The 17,650-nt window shown below is 51.4% G+C and overlaps 2 protein-coding genes across 4 annotated transcripts in view; both read left to right on the top strand.

Moving 5' to 3' along the window:
- The window catches only part of RBM6 (RNA binding motif protein 6), a 57,021-nt gene extending 48,809 nt beyond the window's left edge, over positions 1–8,212 (top strand). For all 3 annotated transcript variants that reach the window (XM_015640975.3, XM_033517585.1, XM_015640976.2), the window contains 9 exons: positions 10–101; positions 773–928; positions 1,810–1,899; positions 2,574–2,663; positions 3,294–3,566; positions 4,111–4,185; positions 4,791–4,888; positions 6,115–6,226; positions 7,928–8,212. In XM_015640975.3, coding sequence (XP_015496461.1) covers positions 10–101; positions 773–928; positions 1,810–1,899; positions 2,574–2,663; positions 3,294–3,566; positions 4,111–4,185; positions 4,791–4,888; positions 6,115–6,226; positions 7,928–8,053 — 1,112 coding nt within the window. In that variant the 3' untranslated portion in view covers positions 8,054–8,212. The remainder of the gene's footprint in view (positions 1–9; positions 102–772; positions 929–1,809; positions 1,900–2,573; positions 2,664–3,293; positions 3,567–4,110; positions 4,186–4,790; positions 4,889–6,114; positions 6,227–7,927) is intronic.
- Positions 8,213–13,380: 5,168 nt separating this feature from the next.
- The window catches only part of LOC107210332 (semaphorin-3D-like), a 22,831-nt gene continuing 18,561 nt past the window's right edge, over positions 13,381–17,650 (top strand). Inside the window, exon 1 of the mRNA XM_015641044.3 lies at positions 13,381–13,855. The gene's annotated coding sequence lies outside the window, so the exon portion shown is untranslated. The remainder of the gene's footprint in view (positions 13,856–17,650) is intronic.

The raw sequence follows: 17,650 nt of genomic DNA on the forward strand, positions 1-17,650 counted from the left end.
TCTCTCCAGCACCATCGGATGTGTCCACATACATTTATGATCCTGACACTGGGAATTACTATGATCCCATAGCTGGGACATACTATGACCCCAGAACTCAGGTGAGTGCTTGGGAAGGAAACTTTACATGCAATATGTTCTTAAAAACTGCTCTTCACTGGAGGGATTTTGCAGCCAGATCCTCAAGACAAGCCAGCATGCAGTACAGAGGCAGCTTTGTGTCTTTTAGTCTGTCTTCTGACCTGTGTGAAAGAGATGCAAATTGCAAAATATCAATGAGAGCCTAAGAACCCATTAGCTGTGTGTTGATCCAGCTGTAGCTGCCTCTGGCCTCTGAAGCCCTGACTTTGGAGGGTTTTTGGTCTGGTTTTCCTTGAGTAGACTTACAGGCAGAGCATCATAGCTAAATTTTGTTGTAGACATGTGATATGTGACTGTCTGTAAGACAGAATGGAGAGCAGAGCTCTGTTTTCATCTGTGGTCTCTGCTTCAGAACCCTAGCCAGCAGTAGCTGTAAGGATGCCAAAAAAGAGCCATCAGCAGAGATTTTCTGAGCTATAATCTTGTTCTCATGATCCTGGGTATGTCCATGTTGTGGGAGAGCAGGGCAGTGCTTTGGTGACCTGGCTGTGGTTAGCTGTCTTCTGCCCCATCAAAGTTCTGAAGCCCTTGCCCTCTGCAGTCCCTTCTTACTGTGCTGGTCTCCCCAGCTCAGCAAGCAGTGAGAAGACTGCAGGGATTGGGCTAAGCCTGCTCCAAATGCCTCTTTCAGAGGGAAGTCACAATAGACCGGGAACCCTCCTCACCACCCCCGACGGAGAGCAGAAGGCGGCGGCATGGGAGCCAAGAACGGACAAGTGACAGGAAGGAGTCACACAGCAGGGACAACAGGGACAAAAAGGACAAAGGGAAAAGTACTTCTGCTAAGGTAACTACCTCCAGGCATCAGAATGACCTGAAGCCAAGAGACTGATGGAAGAGAGGTTAACAAATAGAGAGTAACTGGAGGATTCAGAAAGGCAGGGACAGTGAGAGAAGACAAATGGGGTCAACAGCCAGAAAGGAGCATGGTGGTTGTCCAGCCAGGGAGTAAGTTCCCAAAATTTTTCTCTCCTTAAATTGAATCCAGGGCTTCTCATCCCTTCCTTATATTGAAGGATTCAGAAGGATTCTCAGGTAACTGAGACATGTTTTGCTCACTCTGCTGAAAGCACCCAACTATTGTAATAGAGACAACAAAAAAGTGGCAGAGACATTTAAACACACCAATTCAGACGATGATGGAGACTCAGCTCTCCCCTAACTTCAGTTTCTGCCCCCCCAGTCTCAAGATAGTGCCCTTCATTGCTCTTCCCAGTGAGCAAATCCCAGTGTGGGAGCTGCTGGTTGGGAGTAGCTGCCCAAAGCGATGTTTGAGGTCTGTGATACTGACAGGGCCTGAGGAATGCCAGGAGAGTTGGTAGAAGTGATTTAGCCACCAATGTGGAAACTTTGTGTTCTTGCCTCTTGGTCTGAATATACTCAGTGGAACCAGTCCTGGGCACCCGGGACTTGAGGACTGTAACCATCCCTGAGGCTGGTAACAAGCCAGCCAAGGAGTCATCAGGTACAGAGGCTTTCAGGGACACTGACCTAGGAGAAGCATGGTCCTGTCTGAATGAAGGGTAAAAGCATCTCCAGTAAATCATTCTGTCGTTTTCCCCACTTGTCTGTTTTCCATGGATGCCCAGAAGTGGCTTCCTGGCTGCACTGTGTGCTCTCTGATACCTGTGTTGTTGCTTTCCTAACGCCAAGTCTTGGATTTTTCAGAATGAGCCTGGAGAGGAGAGATTCTTTGCAGAAGATGTCTTCAAAAAGCCATTGCCTCCCTCTGTGAAGAAGGATGAGAGCACAGGCCTGGTGAGGTGTTACACTTGTCTTCCCTGGTCAAGTGCGAGTAACTCATGAGCCACTAAATTGGAGCCTGTCCAGGGCTCCAGCCCAGTTCTCTGTAAAATGTGTGAAAGTGAAGCTTCATCCCAGCCTACTGTCTGTGCTGCTGAGCACACAGCTGAGTATCACAGGCTCATCCTGTTGCAGTGCTGACTGCAGTCTCTGGTGCCCTCTGTCCAGGATAAAGAAGATCCTGGAAGCGCCCCCCCCCATGCTGGCTCTGCCTGGCCATATGTCATTCCACAGTCACAGCAGAGAAAATTGGTGTTGTCTGGCAGTGGGGGTTGCTTTGAACCTGGTCTTCATGTCCTTTGTGCACACACAGAGGTGCTCAAATGTGACCTGGCCCTGCCTCAGCTCCCTCTCTGATATGAGGCATGACTGTCAGCATCACAGTAGCAGAGACTGAGTGGGGTGGGCTGGGACAGCGTGATGAGCTGCTGCAGTTGTCTCTGAAATCACGGGTATGGCTCCAGGAGAGCTCTGCATTCCCCAGAAGGGGAATGTCTCCTACCAAAACCATCACCTCATTTCTGCCAACCACCTGGTTTTCTTGGAGGCCTGTCTGAATGAGTGCTTAGCTGCTGTGTGCTCTGAGTCCATGCTATGGCAGTCTTAACACCTGATCTTGACTGTTTCAGACTGAGACTGGAGAGGAGAAGTTCTCTGCAGAAGATGTCTTTAAAAAGCCTTTACCTCCTTCAGTGAAAAAGGAAGAGAGTGCAGCCCCGGTAAGTATCTCCATGGGATTGTATGTTGATCTGTTTGAGCCTTGATACAGTTCTCAGGAGGCTCAGCACAGCCTGGCTGCAACTGTGAGTGCCAGAGCTGCCAGAGATGTTTCTCATGCCAGAGGAAGGAGTGCTGGGGATGGAAGGTAGTTTGTTTTTTAAGTCTGACCTTGTTTGTGGGCTTCTAGCATGGGGAAGTTTGGTACCTGCATTTGAGCAGGATCTCACTCAAGTAGTCCTAAGGCAGAAAACTCTTCCAGCCACCTCCAGGCTGAGGAAGGCCAAATCTCACTGATATCCATTTCTAGAGGAAGTGAGTGACAGCAGCTCGCTGCCAAACAGCCGCTGCCTCGGTTGGCTTCTTGTGCTCTCAGGTGTGTGGCAAGTTGGAAAAGCCTGGCACCGAAGCACAGCCTGTCTAGAGAGCAGAAGGGCTTCCAACCTGTAGTGTGAAGGGAAAGAAGCCAGCCAGCTCCTCTCTGTTCCCTGCCTGTGCTGCTGGGAAGCAGCTCTCTGCCTCTTGGACTCAAACAGACAGTAGTCATGGGGAGATGGGTCAGGAATGCAAAGCCCCGCTGTCCTGGCAGGCTTGATGCTACATATTGTCACACTTTTCTCTGCTTCCCTCAGCCCAAGGTGGTGAACCCTCTGATAGGACTTCTGGGAGAGTATGGAGGAGACAGCGACAATGAAGAGGAGGAGGAAGAGGAGGAGCAGTCCCAGGCTCAGTGGCTGCCGCCTCCCCCGCACCCACCAGCACCGCGCGAGGAGCAGCCGCGGAAGGCCAAGGCCAGCGACGACAAACTGACTGACTGGAACAAGCTGGCCTGCCTGCTGTGCAGGAGGCAGTTTCCCAACAAGGAAGTGCTCATCAAGCACCAGCAGCTTTCCAACCTGCACAAGGTGTGGGGAAGCTGGGGGCTGCCATTGGCTCAGTGGCTTTGTGAGCTGCAAGGGAAATGCAGTGGTTGGGTGGGAAGAGCTGTGCTGAAATTGACACAGTAGCAGGCAAAAGCTGTGTTCAAAGCATTGTGTGAACTGCTTGTTCCTGCCTTGGGAGTGCTATAACATCAAGGTGTGACTTGGTAAGCTGTAGTGAGACAGCTGAGGCTTGGGGAGAGTGGAGTGCTGGCACACACAAGTGTGAGAGCGGTAGGAACTTGGCATGTGCACCCTCATGTTCTGTGCTGCCTTTGAGCTCTTGCGTTTAGGAGAGCCAAGCTGCACGTGGGTTAAATAGGACTGGTTGCCTTCCTTACTGCAGGGAGGAAGGGCTCCAGGCCTCTCTGGAGGAGAAGGTAGTCTGGGCTGCAGGAGAGGCTGCTGTGCTTGGTATAGTGCAGGTACAAGAGCATGCTGCTTTAGCTGTGCTCCTTATGGGTGGAGCAGATGACCCTGACAGCTTGTGTTCCCTGCTTGACACTGCTTTCTGTTTTCCTCTTTCCAGCAAAACCTAGAGATTCATATGAAGATTAAACGATCTGAGCAGGAACTGGCGTATTTGGAGAAGAGAGAGCGTGAGGTGCGTCTCTGGTGGTGGGCAGGCAGCTGCTTGTGCTTCTGCACTGGGGGGGTGGTGTTCCCAGGAAGACCCTCCACTTATGCACCAGGTATCAGCAGGCATCCACTTAGGCACCAGGCATCAGATGCTTCCCAAAAGTGAGCTGTGGGCTCACTCTGCATGGGGATCTGTAGGTAGTTCTGTGACTTCTAAGAGTGGATCTTGCTCCTCACAGAAGGGTCTGAGTGTGGTTTTGTTGTCCTGCAAGCCAGCCTTTGGGTTCTGGGCTATGTTGGACACAAATTTCCATCTAAAACTGATGGGGTGTATGGGCTGCTGCTGCCTGGCCAGGGACAGGAGAGCTGTACCTGTCCATTTTTTGGAAGGTCACAGAGCTGCTCCTGGTGCAGTAGCTATAAGGCTACAACAACAGGTCAGGGTCAGCCCAACAGATGGCATCTGAACAGAGCAAGTGTATTGTGGGATGTGAGCATTCAGTGTTTGTGAGCCCCCAGGACAGCATTCCAGCCAGCTGAGAATGAGATGAGACCTGGATGCAGAGCAGTCTCCTGCAGTGTTGACTCCTTCATAGCTCCTGTACTTACTTTGCTCTTCCTGTTGTGAAGGGGAGGCATAAAGACAAAGGAAATGACCGGAGAGAGAAATTCCAACAGATGGATTCACCAGAGAGGAAACGACTCAGATATGACCGGGACTCAGAGAGGTAATGGCTGTTCTGGGTTAGATCTCTTTGGGGATGCTGGTGTTGGGGTGGGATGTGTGCTGCTGGCAGACCAAGGCTGGGAATTGTCCAGTGGGGTAGATCTGCAAAGTAACAGCCAGACAGACTGAGACAGAATTACTCAAAGTGTGATCCTGTGGTACTGCAGGACATCTTGCAGAGATCAGGAAAGGGCTGGGGTGGAAACAAGGGTTTAGGGCAGAGCAGTGCAAAGCTGCCTGGTGCTGGAGGGGTGAGATGGGGCTCTGAGTGTGTCTGGCTGGACACAGAGAATGAAATGCAGCCTGTTCCCATCCACATCGTCCTTAAGGCACTTGCTGCCCTCCTGTCCTGGCATCTAGCCATTGAAAGAAAGAGCAAAGCTGTGTTTCATCTGTTCCCTGACTCAGAAGAACGCTGGGAGCTGTTTCCATCTCGTTCAGAGTAGGTGGAGGAAGAAAGTGCGTGCTGTGTGGAGTTCTCGACAGGCCTGCCTGCTGTGAGCTCGCGTGTTCAGTGGGCTGAGGAACGGCCAGGCATGTGTTGAAGATAGAACTGGTTATGTGCCTGTTTTCTTCTGGCACAGCACCTCAGAAGGAGACCTTTCCTCTGTGTCTTGCAGTTTAAACATCCACATCTTCTCTTCCCTCTGTTTTCCTGGAATAGCTGTAGATAAACTAAAACAGTTTGTGTGCAGTGTCACCAGCAGCCAGAAAGTAGAAATTGTCTGAAGGAAGAGTCTTTTATGCTGAGAGGTTTTCAAAACTGACTTTTGGTTAATGGTCTTGGATGAGTAATGAGGTGGGAGAAAGAGTGTCCGAATCAACACTGCATCTGTTGAGCACTGGGAGAAAGGAAAGATCTAACAGCAGCAGGGATTAGACTTTGCTTTCCTGCCATTGCTAAGACTTTAACTAGGAACTACAAGCACAGAAGGCTCCTGGCTTGCTTACACAGTAAATATTTTGGAGTCTGAGCTCATTTCCTGTGCCCTGGTGAGGGCAACTCCCCTGAGGTGGGACAAGGAAGTTTGCAGTCAGAGGTGTGTGAGCCCTGCACACAGAATCTGCCGTGGTGGTTTCCTTAGGCACTGTGCTTCTGGCAAGAAACTTGGATATTCCACATGAGAAGCTGAAATGTCCATGAAGGTGCTGTTAGCAGAACTGAAAATCCCTGGCATGTGTTTGAAGCACTGCAAGACTGGACAATTGATTCTGGTTCTTTTGCAGTGACTATGACCCAAGGCTTGACAGTAACAACAAAGGGAACCGAATGATGCAGTCTCCAGGGTGGAAGAAGGGCTTTGGCCACAACCAGCAGGGCACAGCATCACCACTGGAGGTGAGTTTTCCTGCCTTTCAAAGCACACCACTGTCCTGCAGCCCATGCTGTTTCCCAGGACAGCTGGAGGGAGTTCAAGTCAGGCTACAAATCTCAGCACCCCCTTGATGGAATAACATGTGTGCACTGATGAACTTTACAGGCTGGGAGGGGCTGTATGCTGGCCATAGAACAAGGTTAGAATTTATATGGATCTGGAGGTGTTGAAAACAGAATGAGCAGGAAGGGTGTGAGCATCTCACTAGTACCTGCTCAAAGTCAGGCTGGGGTTTGAACAGGTCACCAGCTTGGCTCTCTGCGGCAATGTGAGCTGGGGAAAAAGCTGAACTTCCCCTGGGGAGATGTGAGCACAGGCAAAGCCATGGGGCCCAAGATGCTCTTTGTCTGCTCTCCTTAGCACTTGTGGGGCTCTTGCTGCCATTGCAGACTCTGGATATCAGAAGATAATACCAATATATGGCACCTGACAAGGAGTAGAGACCCATTGGGAAAGAATGTCAGGGATAGGCAGGGTCAGGTAGATCCTGCCTTCTGAGACAGGCTGAGCTCTCAGAGAACCTTAAATTACTGCAGAGCGTTCATCAGGGAAGCAGCCTGGGGCAGGGTCTGCTCTGCCTTGCCCAGGGCCACATGAGCAGCGCTGTGCTCTGGTGGCAGGCTCGTGGCTGGCTGGGTGCTGTGGTGTCCGTGCTCTCTGCTGAGGGACAGGCAGCTTGGAGCAGGGCTCACAGGGTGACATTCAGCCTGCAGTCAAGTAGATCATTAAAGCAAATATTTGAGGCTTTGTGACGCATGTTTGCTTGAGCCCATATACATGAGGCAAGAGTCCCTCTTCAGTGCAGACAGCAGGAACCAGTCCCAGCTGCTGCTCAGTCCTTGTAGCGAGGTCCCTGTGCCCATAAAACATCAGCTTTGCCGAGAGGCAGCCCCAGCTCCGCACTCTGGGAGGTCTGAGCTCCCATCAGGGCTCCCCATCTGCATGGGGAGCTGATGGCAAAGCACAGCCCCCGTACAGTTCATAGAAAGGCCAGAAGAGATGTGCTTGCCTTTCACTTGCAAGTCAAGCTGGACAAAGCCATGTGACCATGCCAACCCCACACAACTCTGATCTCTTGGGCCAGCTGGTGAGATCTCTGGTATTCAGGTAGGTTGGACTGAAAAGCCAGAAAAACTTCCAGCCTCGGGCCTGCTCTTCTGGGCTAACTCTAGGCAGGTATTGCTGAATAATGCTGAATAATACTGGCTGCAAGAGCCAGTCCTTGAAAACTGGTTGAAATTCCAAGCAAGGTACCAGTGCCCATGGGAGCTCTGTTAGAGAGAACAGCTGAGCTTGTGCCAATGCAGGCGAGCTGCAAACAGCTCCCCAGGAGCCCAGTTCTCGCCAGTGCTTTCCTCTGCTCGCTTCCCATCCCGGCTTGCCCGTGGCTGCCGGCACTGCCTCTTGGCAGCCCACCCTTGGCTGCCCACTCCTCTGTGTGCTCCTCACAGCTGATCCCTGGGGTTTGATTCCCCCTGGGCATTTGCTGGCTGCTTTTGTTGCCCACAAAGGGCCTATAGTTTTATCCAAGCAGCTTTTGGAAGAGCGCAGAGCGTTTGCTCTTCCTCTGCTCCACATGGGAGCAGTCAGCAGTGCTGAAGCTGCCCAGGGAAGCTTTTTATTTATGGGAGGAGAAATCATTAACACAAGCTGTCTGTTTGCAGGCAGAAAACAGGAGGAGGGGCCCTGGGCTGGGGGCCCCAGGGAAGCCCCCCAAGAGGCAGTCCAACGAGACCTACCGCGATGCCGTCCGGAGGGTCATGTTTGCCCGCTATAAGGAACTTGAGTGAACGGTGGAGGAACCCCAGATCTGTCTCTCTCCATCTCAGTCTTTTTCTCTCTGTGTCATGTTCTTTGAAGGTTTGGTCTTCATTTTTTTTGTTTGTTTTTTGAATTGTTACAGGTTTTGCTGCTAGCATTTTTTTAATAAAACTGAAAATTTGTCAGTGCTTGTTTTGTGGCTAAAATGGTGTGTTTTAAAAGCATGGTGCTTTGAAAGATTCCCATCGTGTTTTGCTCTCTGCTGATGAGATCACTGGGGAGTTGCAGCTGTGTCAGTGGGACTGGAATGAGTTTGGTAGCTTGGAGACCCTACCAGCGGTGCCACTGTCCTGCAGCGTGTTCTCTGTCAGCTCAGGGACAGATACCCCTGGTGCCATGTACTCCTGGGTCAGGATGGGAGCTGGGAGCAGGAGATCCCAGCTGCTGTGAGGAATTCAGGACTCAAGGCCTGTGAGAATTCAGGAGCAGGAGTGATCTCTGTGGGATTCATCTTGGCAACTGATGAGGTCACTGAGGTTCAATTAATAGCAAGAGCTTAATGGCTGAAGATGACCTCATTAGTGCTGGGTGTTGTCTGGGCTTCTCAGCCAGGGCAGAACATTCCACATGGGGTGAGCTGGATCTGGTGTTGTGTGGGGACCCTTGTGGGGGTATAACCATGCTTTCCCAGTAGGTGCTGCTGGCCTGTCCCAGGGAGGTGTGGAGGCAGCTCCTGGACAGGAATGTGTAGTAGGAACGGTTTGACCAAAGCACAGGAAAGTTTGTGTGTGTAAGCACAGCAGGGGGACAAGGGTGAGTGTGACCTGCAGGGATAAGGATGATGCCAATGGCTGTAGCTGGTGGGAGCAGATCTCATGCCCGGAGAGCTGGTACCCACCACCACCTTCCTGTTCACCTGGCAGAGAGCAGGGCCTGACACTGCTTTCAAATACCCCAAAGAAGGGAAAGCAGATGTGGAAGCTGAAGACAGTAGGATTTGGAGGTGAAGAGCCACCTGCAAGAGCTGACAACCTCCAAAAGCAGCAGATGACCTGTCCAAGCTGTGTTTCCTTGTCTCTGGCAATGCCAGAGGAGTGTGGAGGACTCGTTTGCAGTATTGTGGCCCCTGGTGCTGCACCCAGGGGTGGTGGAGGCGTGCATGGTGCTGGTGAGTACATGGGGGGTGAGGCCCTCCAGTCTCCCTGGGAGCCCCAGGCCTGTGAAGGATGGGTGAGGAAGGTGATGGGCTCCTGGGGATGAACTCCCACATAGGGAGAAGTGGTGGTGGCATAACAAGCTGGAGCTGTCAAGTCTGGAAATTATCCATGCACAAAGGGGGAAAAGAAGTATGACTGCGATGGGGAATCTGGGTGCAGATTTGTAGCTGCTGCACAGGCTGTCCTGCACCTGGGTGTGTCGGGTACCTGGGTGTGCCAAAAATGAGCACCCACAGAGCATCATTCCCAAGACAACCAGAGGGAGCCTTTACAGCTGCCAAATGTGGGTACCCATTAGCTGATTTTATTAATCTGTTAAGTGGGTACATGCATCTTAGTGAAAGCCTGTTAACGAATGATAATACGTGATTAATTAGAAGATAATAAACTAGATAAATGTAAGAGCAGCTTCCCTTGGACAGATGGACCACACTAAATAATGCATGTTCCTTGGCTTAGTCGTGTGCTTGCTTGCTTCTAGTCTGTGATGTGCCTGTGTGAAAGGAGAGGCAGCACAACACTTTCCTTGCAGGCCCATTGCCAGGGCTTAAGTCAGGAACACAAGAGGAGCAGGAACAGACTGCTGTGAAAATGAGAAAAAAAATAATTAAAAATATCTACTTGCAGGATGTATCCGTCTCCAATCGAGAGAAATCCTTTTTCTGTCAGTGGTGGTAGATCTACCTCCCGTTAGTTGTATTAATCATAGAAATCCTTGGTGTGTTTGCTTCTACTATTTTGGTGATCATAGTAAGTGTTTATGAGAAATCAGGAATATTTCTGTTGCAAGAGGTCAGAGCAGCACAGTGTTGCTCCCACAAGTGTGGGATCTCTGGGGAAATCCGTGTGGCTTGGGGACCTCAACTGTAGGAAGTATCCTGGTGCCAGCCCATGGAAAATCAAGGTATCCCCTGGATAGATACTGACTTGAATCCTCAAAATTCCACTTCTCCAAGGTAACCCAGAGCGAGCTCGTGTGTATTCCCTTGAAGATGTGTGTACACACATCTCTCCATAGGCATGGCATCTACCCTTGCTGTGCATCCGCAGGGGGATATCCAGGATTAGGGGACATGGAGTCCTCCACTGGGGCTGGGCTGAGGTGACTGGAACAAGGTTGTTCACAACCTGGAACAGACAAATAGAGTGAGAAGCTAAAAGCATTACAAAGAAGCACCAAACCAGAAAACAGCATAGTTTTCTATGGGAAAACAGCAGTGTAGTTGGTGATACAGAAACCCCAACTATTTATCCTTGGTGTAGTGGTTTTGATGTCTTTAATATTTTTAAAAGGATGGCAACCCAAAGCCATAGCTGAATTGCTGCTACCTTTACATCTTATAACTATTCTGCTTTTATTTCAGAGATTACTCACCACTATGCTTCTGCTGTAGCTGTGTTCAGCACATTGCCTTGTGTGCCATCCTGTGGTGATGGGTATGCCTCAAGTTACAATTCATTTTTATTTTTGGAAGGTCCAAATAAGAGAATTGGAACAATTCACAGGGTAAGCCCTGTGAGCAGTTGCTTGGTGTGCAGATGTTACACACAGGAGGAGGAGGACTGGGGTGACCCAAAACCAGCACTAAGGTTGGGATGAATGGAACTGTGTGTACAAAAAGCCCAGGGAGAAAAGGCAGAACAAGGGGGTTAAAAGGGATTATTTAATTTAAAAGGAACAGGCAACAGGAGCGTTGGACTGAGAATGGGACCAATGGGGAGGTTAAATCCACCATTTAGAGGTTTGGAGGCAGTGCTGCCTGGACCCCTGCCCAAGGAAATGTCGATCTCTGAGCTCTGTCAGTCACACAGGTTGATATGCAGGAGGCTGCTTCAGACACCTGAGAAGTTCTGGAGCAAGAGCTTCTTTTTTCCACCCTTTTCTCAATGTAGAGCAAGTAGATAGTCTTAGATTTCCAATATTTATTCATATTAATATTGATACAGCAGTGACTCAGGCCCTTTTCAGTGAAACATATTTATGTAAAGAGCTGGAGCTATGCTTTGTAAATAGAAAAAAACAGTAAGTTGTGCTGAGGGAAGTGTTTGTAAAAGGAAAGAAGAGAGAGAAGCTGGGGAACGCACTTCCCTCTGCAGCAGTGACCTGCCTCAGGGACAGAAGGGCTGCTGGAAGGAGGATGAGGCTGGGAGCCACCCCTCAGGTACCAGATGAACATGACAATCTTTTTCATTTCATGTTTTAAGACTCAAGAAACAGGAGCTCAGTGTTCAGAGGAGGTTGCTGCTCAAATCATGCCCCCATTTTTAATGTATGTTCTCCATTTCCTTATTTATCCATATCCATACAAAGCCCATTCTGTTCTTTGTTCCTGTACTGGGGATGTTAACGCTTTCAAATGTCACCAAGTATAATCTTTGTGAAGCTGCACTTTAGTGGACTTCCTTTTGGTAGCACAAAGGTTCAAAGGAAGATGAATGACACTATAGTCAGTCACACAGTGCCCGGAATAGCTGGAATAAGCATTGACACAAGCCCTTGTCCAAGTTTCATGTGGATTTTTCTTGCCAGCACGTTTTGAAGGGGTTGTGGTCTGGTCAAGCTACTGCTGGTGGTTGTATGGGTCTGTGTATGTGCTGCTCTGCCCTTTTTGCAGCCTGGGGGAGGCCAGTCCTGTCCAGCTGTTAAAGTGCACCTCTTTCCCTGTGGAGTGCTGCAAGGAAGCTGGGAATTCGAGCACTGCCCCCCAGGGACAGAGTCCCCGTCCCACACAATGGAAGGATGGGCTGGTCCTGAAAAGGCAGAGGGCTGGGTAACAGCTTGGAGCTCACCGCTGGAGATGCCCCAGCCCTCACCATGGGCACTGCTGCTGCTGCAGACACCCGGTGAGCACCTCCCACCCCAGGACATCCCCCTGCCCACCTACAGCAGGATTTCACACTGCCCCATGCTGGGCTCCATCACCAGGGAAGGAGATGATCAGCCTGAGGAGCTGGAGCACCTGTGCTGGGGTGGTTTGGACTCCTGTTAAGGAGGGGCAGCAGGAGCAGGGTCACCCCAGCTTGTGACAACGAGCTGTCAGAAAAGCTGCCTGTACCTCCTGTCCAAGGTCCCTCCATGAGATGGGGCTGCCCACCTGGGGCTGCAGTCTGGCCAGGAGAGAAGGCTGGACCTGCAGCACAGCTTGAGAGAGCACTCACAGCACTGACCTAGCCTTAAATGGAGTCCTCAGTCCAGTGGGCAGCAGATGGGTGAATGAGAGCTCACCTGAGGCCACTTAGTGTCCGCAGGGCCTCAGCAGGGCCTTAGGGAACTCCTTTGGGTCCTTCTATTGCTGGGGCATAGGAGAGGGGCCAAGCAGCTCTCTTGGCAAAGACAGGAAAGGCTCTGGGGTGCACTCCTGAAATCCATCTCACAACTTCTCTCAGTTTTGGATTGTGTCCTGGAGCAGCTCAGGAGAGGTCTGGCTTGGGCCAGTATCCACCAGATTCCTTTCAGATGAAACCAAACCCAGTATGCTCCAGGAATGCACCTCATGCTCCCCAGCCACTGATGGGCGTTCAGGCTGCAGGATCAGCCCAGAGCCTGTCTGGAGCTAAAAATCACCTTGTAAATCACGCAATCATTTAGATTGGAAAAGACCTCGAAGATCACTGAGCCCAGCTGTTAACACTGCCAAGCCCACCACTAAACCATGTCCCCAAGTACCACTTCTACATGATTTTTACATCCCTCCAGGGATGGTGACTCCACCACTTCCCTGAAGAGCCTGTTTCAATGCCTGACAATCCCTTCAGTGAAATTTTTTTCCTAATATCCCATCTAAACCTTCTTTGGCAAAACTTGAAGCCATTTCCTCTTGTCCTCATTAAAACACAACACATTTGTTGCCTGGGGAGAACCTAAACCCCCCCCACCTCCTCCCAGGCTCCAGCCTGCTCCCAGGGAGTTGTAAAGAGCCATAAAGACTCCTTGTACCCTGTTTTCTCCAGGCTGGTCCCCTCCAGTCCCCCCTTCTCATCGGACTGTGCTCCCAGCTCCATTGCCCTTCTCTGGACATTCTCCAGCACCTCAACGTCCTTCTTGTAGTGAGGGCCCCAAAACTAAACACAGGATTCAAGGGGAGATGGTTAATACATCCTTGGATCTCTGTGTCTGCTCCTGCTGCACTGTGCTTGAGCATTGGAGCCCAGATCTCCCCACATTTGCCTTTCCATCACATTTCACTCTGGAGTTGCTCATGGACCAGAGCTTTCCTCTCCATCCCTGCTGCCTGTGTCCACGAACCTCTCCCTCCACCGCGCTGCTCTTGCCAATCCACAGCAGGAGCGCTGCTGTCCTCTCCCCCTCCATGAGGTGGGCCTGCAGGGATGGAACTTCCCGGGAAAAGAAGAATATTTCCCCGGGACTCCATGGAAGCCCGGCAGCTCCGGCCACACCAATGCCACACCGCTAGATGGCAATTGCGGCGTGTGCATGGAGGGACGGAGCAGACGGAGATCCCGCAGCCGGGGCTGGGTATGAATGAGGGGCTGCCCCCGGCTGTCCTCCCCACCTCCGGCTCCTCCTGCCGCCTCCAGGTGCTCTGGCTTCACTGGGAGAAGAGGCTGGAGCCGGCGGCGGGGAGAGCATCGAGGCTGGGATCCCGCTGGCCGGTGAGTAATGAGCAATGGCTTTAATTGTTCTTAAGCTTGGGCTGCCCCGGTTCGCTCTCCGGGAGAGCTGGCTGGGGTTCCCAACGGGAATGTTAATTCCCAGCGGAGGGTTCATCAGTCCTGAGTTCGTCTGCTTTCACTGTCAGCTCGGTTTTGTTTCACAGCTTCGTGCAGAGTAACTCATGAGTGACTGGTCTTATCCCAGAGGTCGCTCTGCTTGCCCTAGCTTGCCATGAAAAGTTCTACTAATCCTTATAGAATCATGGAATGGTTTGAGTTTGGACCCTAAGGATTACCTTATTCCAATCCCCTGCCACCATCTATGTTTGTGTTACATCTTTTAATGCTGTAACTTGGGTGCCAGGAGGTTTTGTGCTTTTTTACTATGCTGAAACGGTTCCTAGAGCTGATTTTTCTAGGGTTTCTCAGCTTCAGTGCCCTGCTTTGCCGCTGAGGTTTAACAGCCCAAAAACCCACACTGGGCTAATTGTCACTAGCCCATGCTGGGGACTTTGCCACTGCTCAGAGAAAACTTTGTCAGATTTCTCCTTCCTCACCAGATAAAAATCAATCATTGCCTCCAAAACAGTTGTGGTGTTCTTGATCTAAGGAGAAAAAAAAACAACTAGCCTCCCTGATCTGTGAGAGAATTGTCTTCTGCTTGGGCTTTATAAAATCTGTTGGGACGGAGAAATTGCGTTTCTTCAACCCCCTGTGCAACGCCTCAGCTCTCAGAAACTCGGGTCAAATGATACAGCAGGCAGAAAAGAAACAGAGCCTGAGAAATGCTGAGTGCTCTCCAAAAGAGTCCCTTAACTAATGATCCTTCTTCTTGGAAGCATCACAGATCTTGGGTATGGATGGCCGGGAGTTGGGAGCCTTGCATGCCTGAGTGTCCTGAGAGTGATGGGAGGCTGTTTCGGTGTCAGGGGCTGATACTCAGGGTGAGGGAGGAAAGAGAAGGCTGAATGGTTGTTTATGTCCAGAAACAAATAACAAAACACTTAAATTAAGATAAAGGGGGTTCTTTCTTTCTTTCTGTCCTTGAAATAAGACCACCCTTGGTATGAATCACAGCTCCTGAGTGTGTGGCAGCCCTAGAAGGCAGCCAGGCCATGGGATGCACTGCCCACTGGAAATCAGCTCCAGTGAGCCTTAACTCCTTAGTTAAGAAGTTTATTGCATTTAAAGAACCACTGCATTGATCCAGCTGCTGAGTGCTGTCAGGAGAATACTGCTAAACTGGAAAGCAGCATTTTTTTTCCTGCAGCCATGTGCCCAAGAGAAGGGGGGAAGTGCTGCAGGAGGTCCCAGAACTTCGGCCGTCCCTCACACATGCCAGCCACGCGCTCCATGCACGAGCCATGGGGAGCTTTCTCTTGGCCAAGTGGAGCGTGTCCCAGCTTTCTGCTGGCCACTCCTCGCTCAGCCTTCAAAGGGAGGGGGTCAGACAGCCCTGACGGGTCACTGGCTTGACACGATGGGCTGCTGGAACAGATAGATTACTCCTGCTGAGCTAACGGGATTGAAAACGACAGAGACACAAACAGCCCGCTGATTAATGAGCTGGGGATGGGGAAGTCAATCTGAAAGCCAGGGCAGAGATATCAGCCCTATAAGAAATATGGGAAGAATTCACCCCTAATCTAATCTCTCTGAATTCCACAAGCGTGTAAGACAGGGATCATTTGCTGCAGTTCCTTAGGTTGAGAATTAAACAGGAAACCCCCAAGGATGTGAGATGTTCTCCCAAATACCATCATGCCTGTGCACAGAGGCTGGAAAGCGGCTGCCACTGTCTGAGCCATCTCATCTGGCTGGACAAGAACTGATGCCTTCTTGTCCTGTGGTGCTGCCAGCAGCAGCATCCAGGTCCAGGACAGGGAGCTGGAGCCAATTCTGAGGTCTTTGGCAGCTCTTTCTCTTTGCCAAATCCAACCCGAGCCAGCAGGGCTGGCAGAGGTTCCAGATGGGGGTTCTGCTGCCTCCATCTCTGCTGTGTCCTGTAACACCCTCTCAGGGGCTGTTTACAGCAAGCACCAAGATTTATTGTAAATTTTGGCTCCCAGACTCTTGGAGCTGCCTCTTCCTCCAAGTATGGTCTCTCCCCACTCCGTCTGGGATTACAGGGAGAGGTGGTTCAGAGAGCACAGGGCAATTAGATCCTTACAGACACACACTCACGTGGTTACAAACCTGCAGAGACACAGCGGTCAGTCAGCTGAGTCACCTCCTGGCCCAGAGGGCAGCCAGGAACAGCTTTTGGATGGGGAATAAGGGTACACACCCAGCCTCACCTGCCCTTTTTGAGGAGCTCCGAGCTGGAGGATGTCAGATGAGGAGATCTTGCTCTCCACTGCTTGGAGCAGGGAGCAGAGGGGAGTGGGAACAGGGAGAGAGGATGAAAACAGTGTTACTCTGCTCTGGACTGGGTCTCCATCTTTGGTCCTCTCTGGTCCTTGCAAGCCACCTGACGCCTCCCTGCTCCTGCCCTGCCCACTGGAGCTGCCTGTGCCTTCTCCAGCACATTTTTACCTGGGGAAATTGAAGCACAGATGGTGAAATAACCTGTGTGACAGGGCTGGACTCACAGTACAGGGGACCTAGTCATTCTCCCTCCCTAAAAGCCAGATGATCCCAAATCACAGCCATAAAGCCCCAGCATCTCCTTGCAGGTAGATGTCGTGAATGACAGAGGTTCAGTGGTACCCAGAAGGGAGCACTCTATACCCTGGCAGAGATAAGCCGTGATTATTCCCCAGTGTAGTTGCTGTAGGATATATGGGCTCTGCCACCTCCATGCTCAGCGATTCCAGGCACCCCCTGACCTCCCCCAGCTCCACTGTACCTGCAGGTATGGCATGGAGCACAACTCTTGCCAGCATCAGCCCCCATTGACTTGGGAGCCTGCCCAGGATCTGGTTTCCCTGGAATGACACCGTTCACAAGCACTCAGCCGTGTGGGGTTATTGTTCTGCTCTCGTGTGCTGGCGAGCTTCCATTTATTGTGTGCAGGAACTCCCCTGCTTCTCCCACCCTTGGGTCCAGGTTTAGTTCCCCTTTTTCTGGGAGGAGACCACTGATGTCAGCTAACTTTTGTAGTGTGAAAAGCAAAACAAGGGCTTTCGGTTTCAATCTGCCCCTTCCTTGTCCTCCGAGGGGAGAGCTGGCCTTCCCACGGTGTGCACTCCCACGGGGACAGCTCTACCACCATGTGCTGAAGCCACGTGAAGTGGAGTCAGTGCTGAGCTGCTCTTTAGGGGAAGCTGAGACACTTGGGGTCAATCCCTCCCTGCCCTGCAGTGCTTCCCAACTGGACATGAGCAGGTCATTTGGTCCACCTGTTCCTCAGCTCCACACTGGAGTAATGACAGCCACGGCGGCCTTCTGTGGTGGAACCCTGTGCAGATGAAGCATGGAGGGCAGAGAGGCCTCACGTGAGGCAGGGATTGGGCAGGAGGACATGGTTTGTGGTGCTGTGTCTGCTTCTGACCCTCTGGATACACTGGCACAAAGAGCCCTGCTGGGAGGGGGTTCCCCCACTTGTGTCCATGCTCTGGGCTGGCCTCTCCCCGTGTTTGCTAGGCAGGGAAATGACAGAAAGCAGGGGAGCTGTGTGCTTTGGAGCATCGTGCTGTGACAGCTGGCCCTGTCCCAACCCCTCCAGCCGCTCTGCCGCACTCCTGGGAAGAATGGCCGGGCTGTGGTGATGGGCCCAGTGTCCAGCCCACCGTCTCTGCTGCTTGCCGATCCCGGGAAATAGCAGGCACAGCCCCTCACAGCTCCTCACAGCCC

This window comes from Parus major, chromosome 12 (assembly GCF_001522545.3).
Source record: "Parus major isolate Abel chromosome 12, Parus_major1.1, whole genome shotgun sequence".
NCBI lineage: Eukaryota > Metazoa > Chordata > Aves > Passeriformes > Paridae > Parus > Parus major.